The sequence below is a fragment of the Gopherus evgoodei genome, chromosome 13, assembly GCF_007399415.2.
Source record: "Gopherus evgoodei ecotype Sinaloan lineage chromosome 13, rGopEvg1_v1.p, whole genome shotgun sequence".
Lineage (NCBI taxonomy): Eukaryota > Metazoa > Chordata > Testudines > Testudinidae > Gopherus > Gopherus evgoodei.
The window spans coordinates 29,560,729-29,568,268 of record NC_044334.1 but is presented as its reverse complement, the minus strand read 5'-3'; the positions used below and the strand labels follow the sequence as shown (position 1 = coordinate 29,568,268).

Sequence of the window (7,540 nt, the reverse complement as noted above, 5' to 3'; positions counted from 1 at the left end):
CAGAGCGAGGGCACTGGCTTCAGCAGCTGTTACTGGGCATGCTCAGTCCTCCCAGTACAGCGAATGCAGTTAGGTAGCATCCACACAGGTGGGTGATGCTTCTTTAACGGGATAATGGTGGAACCAAAGTAGAAACAATTTCTATGCCCTGATGTTGCCAAATAACGGTCACCATGGACCCATCCATCCCAGAAGTGGCTACATCGCAGCATTGGATGAAGTAACCTCTCATGGAGACCGTTTGTCGTGGGGGTTGGGATACTCCCGGTGAAATCGGTGGTGGGGACGTGTGGGGTTAATACAGTAGTTATGGTGATGCCGGGACAGCAGACAGTAAGGACCCAGTCCCACGCTGAGCAGCCCCCTCCTGCATCCCTTTCAGGCCCTGTTGGTGGCAGGGAATGGACACCCCATGCCCACCGAAGAGGCCGCTTCCCACCCTACGAGGTGGGCGAGGTCATTTCTTTCAGTGGCCCAACCTCTGCTGGCGAAAGAGACACGCTGGTCCAATAAAACTATCCCCTCCCCACCTTGTCTCGCTAGTATCCTGGGACCCACACGGCTACAGCGCCCAGGGGCCATTTCCCATCCGACCAAGGGCAACTTCCCGCAGCTAAAGTGGGTGGGAAAATATCCCAGACGTGAGGCTAATTGAAAACTGACCGTCAGCGAGGAAATGGGGGGCTGGGTGAGGGGCCCCCCAGAGGGCCCCCGAGATGGGAGAAAGGGGGACTCTACAGGGCGCTGATAAAGGATCGTACGGGCCCGCCGGGGACATTAGCCCTGGCCCAGGGCTGGGCCCCGTTAGCCGGGCAGGGCAGCGCCCCGGCTCCCTGGCACGGCGGGGAGCTGGAGGTTTCTCGGCCACAGCAGCTCCAGTCCCCGCGAGTCACAGCCCCCTGCGAGGGGCCCGCCGGGGGCAGGGCCAGGCCGGGAGGCACCGCCCCTTCCTGTCCCCTTTGTGTTTGCGCTTCGCAGCGGGGCCATGGCCGGGGCCGGCAGCGCAGCGCGGGGCCTGCTGCAGCCCTGCAGCCCGCGGGGCAGCGCGGTGGGGCCGGGGGCAGCGCGGGGCGGGCGGGGACACGCGTGGGGCGGACACGCTCCTGCCGGGCCCGGCTGCCGGGTTCGCCCCCTGCCCGGGGGGGTCCCCGAGCTCCCGGGGCCGGAACGGAGCTGCGGGGGGCGAGTGTCCCGGGCGTGGCGGAGCGGCCCCTGCTGCGGGGCCGGGAGGTGCAGGGGGGGCCCGGAGCCTGGCTCCGCCGCGGAGCTCGGAGCCCGGCTGGGCCCCGGGAGCGAGGGGGTGGGGGTGTCTGGGGGTCAGAGCCGGGGCTCTGGGGTGGGAGAGATGGCGGGGGCCGGGGCTGTTTGGATCATGTCAGTGTGGGGGGGCTCAGAGCTGGGGATTGGGAGATATTTGGTTGGGGCCTAGGGAGGGGGGTGTCCATGTTTAGATCCAGCACATGGGCAGGGTTGGGGGAGGCAGCTGGGGAAGTGGGGGGGCGGGAATGTCTGAAGTTAATTGTTAGGGATGTGGGTGTGGCCGTGCGGATGTTCACCAAGGGGTCCTGCGTTTTCTCTATCAAACCTGCCCCCTTTTTCACCAGCCCCTCTTGGATGTTGCTTGCTGTGGTTGAACTAGCCCTGGAGAAAAAAAAGGTCTAAGTGCATCCCAGGGCATCCTCAGGGCAGGCTGGGCTTTGAAGTGCAGTTGTGAGGCCATTTGTAGCAGGCTGTAACCCTCTCCCCTGCTTCTCCTAGGAGGCACCAGAAGAGTCTCTGGCCCCTCTGCGGAAAGAGAGAGAAGTAGACAAAGCCGAGGAGGAGCAGCAAAGTGAGGAGCTGCTGGTAGGTGCCCCCTGCCCCTCAGGTTTGCCTGGGATCAGAGTGCCCTGAGCGATGAGGTGAATGCAGGGCCCAGCCTGCCAGGAAACCATCCCCACTGGAGTCCAAGGAGCATGCAGGGTCAGACAGGTGGGTAATGTGATGTCCTTAGGATGCAAGAGGCTGCTGTGCAGGAGAGGGTCAGACTGCGTGTTAACCTAGTAACCCTGCCCACGGGCTGTCTGGATATTACAGTGACCGGGGTTCCTTTATAGCGGTATGGGGAGATGGGGAGGAAGGAGATGAAATGTGGGCTGCAGAGATGGAGAGTGTAGCCCAGGGCAATTTGATGAAGTTTTGGGGAGAAAAGCCTCTTCTGTTAGCGATGTACAGCTCACCTCTGCCCTGATTCCTCCACCCTTCCTGGCCTAAATGAACTTCCCATCACCCACTGCAGGAGATCCTGTGTTCTGGTAAACAATTCCTCCATCTGCAGGAGGCACGTTTATGGTTCTCCCTTGTCGCTGATCTGCCCTTTCCCTGTGATTGCAGAAACAGACGGAAGTCGAGAGGCAGAAGATCATCTGGGAGTGGAAGGAGCTGCAGGAGTTTCTGGAGGAGCAGGAGCAGCGGTTGCTGTCCCAGCTGGAAGAGCTAGAGAGAGCCATTGTCCAGAGAAGGGATGAGGGCCTCTGCAAACTTTCTGGGGAGATTTCAGTGCTCCGTGAGAGAAGAGGAGAGAAAGGACAGCAGCCACTGAGCCAATATTTGCAGGTCAGGCCGTGTTATTGCAATGAAAATATACAGTGTTTCTGTAGGAGTGTCTTAGCCCTAGACCCCAGAGCACTTTGCAAAGGGAGGGGTCAGGGCAAGGTCCCTATTTTACAATGGGGAAAGTGGGGCACGGGGAGAAGGTTAAGGTCTGACCAAGGTCACACAGTAAATGCCTTGTACATATCTAACTGCATTTGGGCTTGAGTGTGACATCTCCTCCCCACCATGCCGAGGTCCTCCTGAGCCTAAAGCCCCACATCACCCCAGGTGAATGGGTTTAAGGGGTAGGGTGCTTGTGGGACTCTCAGCACTAGTGGGAATTTCACTTTCCAGGCAGATGCATATATTCTTGCTTGTAAAGTGCATGGGCAGAAACTTTCCCCAATGACGACGTCCCAGCAGGGATCCCTGTGAGGGTGGCAGCTGCTCTCTGGACATGATTTTGAGTGTCTGAAATTCTCCAAACACCCAAGACTCCAATGGTGCCTGCCCTGCAGAGCGGGGGTTCTCCCCAGCCTGGGACACCCCACCTGACTGCATCTCCTTTCTCTCCCTCTCAGGGTGCTGGAAGCACTGAGAGCAGGTAAGTCCCTGGCTCCTTTCACTCCTCCTTCTGCTCAGCTGTGCTTGAGAACTGCACTAAAGATGGAGCTTTCCCCTGCAGTGTTAGTGCCTGTGATCACATCTCCCCTAGTGGCTGCCTCACCAAGGGATAGAGTCTGTGACTATCTGACAGCTAATGAGGTCACCCCACGCTGTCAGACATATGGGCCAGACTCTGCCTGTCTGATGTATTTATGTGGCCACATCACATACTCACGCTGTGTTGAAACTCAGCTTTCAATTTTATAGTGAATTTCTAATCTTCATGGTTGCAAAGAAACCCTCCCATATGCAAACAGAGACGCTGTTGTCTGTCTGATTTAGCAATGGCCTGAAGCTGGGACTGAGATGGCTGTGAACTCCCCCCGTCCTCCGTTAATCTCATTGGCGTGTCAGCTGAAATGATGCCACTTTAATGTCAACATTAAATATTCCACGGCCGATCGCTCTAGCAAGTGGAATGGGGAGGGGGTGGGAGTGAAACCCTTGAGGGGTGGGAAGAAGGAGTTTCTGTAGGAAGGACAGAACAGAGGGGAGATACGAGGACAAATGGAGAAATAGAGAAAGGAAGGGAAATAGAGTAGAAATGCATGAGCCCTAGCCGGGGTGGGAGGGGGCTGTGTTCCCACGGAGTGATACTTACTGTGACAATAAAGGACTTAACAAATAGTAGTAACTCAAAAGTGTATTTCCTATAGAAAGGGCAGACTCTCGCCTTGACCTTGGTACGTGGGTGTCCCACTGAGAGCAGTAGGTGTCCTGCCATGAATGGAGCAGTGTACATAGTCCTAAATTGATACCCTGGCCCGCTGGCCGCAACAGGAAGTGGAATACGGCCATCGTCACCATTTAAGTTGGACACCCCAGGGTTACTGCTTCTGTTGAAGGGCTTAGGGCTCTTGGCATTAAAGGGCCCAGGCTCACTCCCTGCTGAAGATCGGGCCTCTGGGGCCTCAGTGAGCATGAAAGACGCCCACTGTTTAGTCCATGTCTCCTCCCTTTCCCCATAATCCCAGTGCCCATCGTTACCGGAATAACCCGCTGTGGGAGGTGCCTCAGCTCCCCAGACGAGGAAGGTGTCCCAGAGAAAGCTCCACCCTGTATCCATTCCTCCTCATGTCCTGTCTCTCTGGGCCCATGGAGAGCACAGGGCTGAGGGCAGGTGACTCACCAAAACTGTGATCATCTTAGGCTACAAAGCTCAGATCCAGGTTTCTGGAGTTTGGGGGCTTCTGGGGCTGGGGCCCATTTCTCACCCCTCCTGCTTTCCTTAGCAGGGAGGACGGGAAGTTTCAGAAGCCAGAGCTGGGGTTTATGGTGCTGGAGAAGAGACTCTGCAATTTCTCTCTGAAAAGTGCCGTCCTGCAAGAGGTGCTGCTGGGATTCAAAGGTGAATTGGAGTCTGGGGTGGCGTCTCCTCTAGTTAGATTGGCTCGCCCTGGAGAGAAGTCGGGGATCTAGTGATGTTACTGACCCTGAGCTCCATTTCACAGCCCAGCTCAGCGAGTCGCCCTTCCCCATGGGAGCACCCCTGTGGGGCTGGCTCTGTCTGCAGCTGTCTGTGTCACCATCTCAGAGTTAACAGCAGTTACCTTAATACCCACTAGGAACAACCCCACGAATGCCAGGGCCTGAATTCTCACCTCTTCCGTCCTCTCCTTCCTCTAGAGACGCTGCGACTGGAGCTGGGGAGCGACACAGGTACGTTTCTGTCTCTGGTGGGCTAAGCAGAGATTTCAGACCAATCACTATGTTATTGCACCAGGAAACTGTTGAATAGTGTGAGCCCTGTGACTGCCCCATTTACTCCTCCTGTGGCTTCTGATGGGGATTCAAAGTAAATCCTGATCTCGGGTGTGTTTCCTCCTGGGGAGAGGAACAATACCCTGAATGATGTGAAATAGGGTGAGACAAGGATGAAATATCCAGACACTGAAGAGTCTGACAGCTTCAATGGGTGACTGAGCATGGCCACAGGGGGGTAGCCGAGTCTCAGGTGTCAGGAAGGGGTGGAGCCCAGCTGTGTCCTGAATAGAAACTGACTGTGCGTGAGAAATGGGGCTGGTACCCTATGCACAGACTGGGTGTGAAGGGGAAGAGAGCCCTAGATTGCATATGGGATCATTTTGAATGAGAAGGGAGCTGCTATTGTGCATCTCAGTGTTTCTCTCATTTTCCCCATTTGGTCCAATCTCTTGCGTTCACTGTGAAAGTAAGAATAAAACGTGTATCAAGGCTGAGCTTATATAACTTGGGTGTGTGTGTCACGAGGCTGACAGAGAATAGTTGACCTTGAAGTTGAAAAGTGACAGGAAGTGGGAGAATGAGACTTTCTTTGCTTTAGATCATAACAAAATGGATAATACACCTCTACCTCTGTATAACGCTGTCCTTGGGAGCCAAAAAATCTTACCGCGTTATAAGTGAAACCATGTTATATTGAACTTGCTTTGATCCACCGGAGTGTGCAACCCCGCCTCCCGGATCACTGCTTTACCGCGTTATATCCAAATTCGTGTTATATCGGGTAGCGTTATATCGAGGTAACGGTGTATCTCAAAGGTCCATCTTATTGCCTGTCGCGAGCCACTTGGGGTTGTGAACCAGTGCTTGAGAAACAATAGGCTAGATCATTCATTATCTTATATCCCTATTGACTGTGAATCAGAAGAGGGTATTACTGCGTATGTGGGCGTACTGTGAATGAGCAGTTGGCTGCTATACAAAATATGGACTGAGTCAAAGGGCAATGAATTCCCATAAAACCGCCATTTCAAAAATCTTTTCCTTATTTTAGAATCCCAGCTGTGAAATCAGGAGACTTGCACCTGTGCCCAGTGGCCCTTTCTCTGCTGTGTCTGTGTCACAGCCAGAGAGACTGAAACCCAGCCAGGGGTTAGCAGAGATGAGGATGAAGCACAAAGATTGGATCCAAAATTTCACACTTGTAGGATAGTGAAGGCCTCCATGAATAGACAGTAACCAGGTCGCCCCGCCAGAGGGAGGGGAGAGAGAAACTCAGGAGAAGTAAGTGGAGAGAGAGGCCACAAGTGCCCAGACCTACTCATACCCAGTTCCTGTCTCCGCACTGGACAGATTTTGTCCAGTCGCTGCCTCTGCCTAGATCCCACCCTGCCGGGGAAATGTGCTGCCCTCGGGAACCAAGTCAGGTGTTAAAGGGTCTCAGTGAGTTTAGCCGTGGTGGGAAGGGATGCAATAAACTGACTGAGTGTTTTCCCCTTAGGAGAGCCTAGAACATTTATCTGCAGGGAAAGAGCCTGGGGGATGTGCTGTGAAATTATCTAAACCCTGTTCTGAAATCTCTCCTATCCCCCTTCTCACCCTGGCAGGCTGCAGAACAACATCCACGTTTCACTCCAGATGGGCCCAGCCTCCCAGGGGACGAGGAAGGGAAATGGATGCTGTGGAGCTGGCTCAGGTAGGGATTATGAGAGAGTTGCTCATAAGTTCCCTCTGGACTGTGAGGGGCAGTAAACACATAGGAGATGGGAACAACAAGGAACAACTTCTTCAGATGCGAGGTTTTTTACCCACAAAAGCTTATGCCCAAATAAATCTGTTAGTGTTTAAGGTGCCACCGGACGCAGTGTTTTTGTGGATACGGACTAACACAGCTACCTCCTGATACAGGAGATGGGAGCTTCTAGGGAGTTTAGTTTGGAGGTGGGAGGGGGCAGGAAATCCACAGGGTGGAGAAAAGGAGGAGGACAGGCTGTGACAAACCTGCTGGGACTTGTTTAACCTGAGGCTCAGGTTCTAGGAACAGACTCATGGGGGTTGAGGGAGGAAATTGGCCTATTTACGGAACAGAAAACACCCACCTGGATGGGGCTGGGGAAGTTACCAGACTGCCAGTGCTGAAGCTGGAACCTACTAACCCAGTGGCTCCTATGAGATATGAAGGGGGCACCCACCAGTGGGGCATAGGGCATATGCCCCCTCCCCTCACATCCAGCTGCTGGCAGTGAGGAGGGTATTTGGATTCCTGCCAGAGGGCTCTATCTCCTGTATCAGCCTCTGTCTAGCAGGGGTGAGAGACGTGAGAATATCCTGCCCCCCCCCCCCCCCCCCATTTCCTGTGAGGGATGAGGGACTCTTTCTCCTCTCACCCTGATGCCTCCTGAGCAGGGTGCAGGTGGGACTCTGCTTGCTGCTTCCCAGAGCTTCCATTTGATTGGTCCTGCTTCCCCATGACTAGTGGGTTGCGACTCGGGTAGCAGGTGCTGAGTGGGGGATTCTTGTTTTTTTAGGGGCTGTTGACCTTTGAGGAGGTGGCTGTGTATTTCACCAGGGAAGAGTGGGCTCTGCTGGACCCTGCTCA

General features: G+C 54.7%; 1 protein-coding gene across 5 annotated transcripts; it reads left to right on the top strand.

Moving 5' to 3' along the window:
• Positions 1-976: 976 nt before the first annotated feature.
• Positions 977-7,510, top strand: LOC115661228 (zinc finger protein RFP-like). Of its 5 annotated transcripts, none has more exons than XM_030583589.1 (8): positions 977-1,048; positions 1,759-1,845; positions 2,374-2,595; positions 3,156-3,178; positions 4,473-4,588; positions 4,806-4,899; positions 6,549-6,637; positions 7,470-7,510. In XM_030583589.1, exons 1-8 carry the CDS (start codon positions 986-988, stop codon positions 7,484-7,486), a joined length of 711 nt encoding a protein of 236 aa, XP_030439449.1. In that variant the 5' UTR covers positions 977-985; the 3' UTR covers positions 7,487-7,510. The 5 variants fall into 5 exon arrangements, with proteins under 5 accessions (XP_030439449.1, XP_030439451.1, XP_030439448.1 ...); XM_030583588.1 differs by lacking the exon at positions 977-1,048 and adding an exon at positions 1,401-1,656 and having other exon boundaries at positions 4,476-4,588; XM_030583587.1 differs by lacking the exon at positions 977-1,048 and adding an exon at positions 1,406-1,656.
• Positions 7,511-7,540: the final 30 nt, after the last annotated feature.

Bases quoted from the DNA above. Each gene is read 5' to 3' on its own strand.
- LOC115661228 (XM_030583587.1), top strand. From the start codon at position 1,444: ATGTTTAGATCCAGCACATGGGCAGGGTTGGGGGAGGCAGCTGGGGAA. The intron at 1,846-2,373 runs GTAGGTGCCCCC...CTGTGATTGCAG, and splicing joins AGCAAAGTGAGGAGCTGCTG to AAACAGACGGAAGTCGAGAG. The intron at 3,179-4,472 runs GTAAGTCCCTGG...TGCTTTCCTTAG, and splicing joins GCTGGAAGCACTGAGAGCAG to CAGGGAGGACGGGAAGTTTC.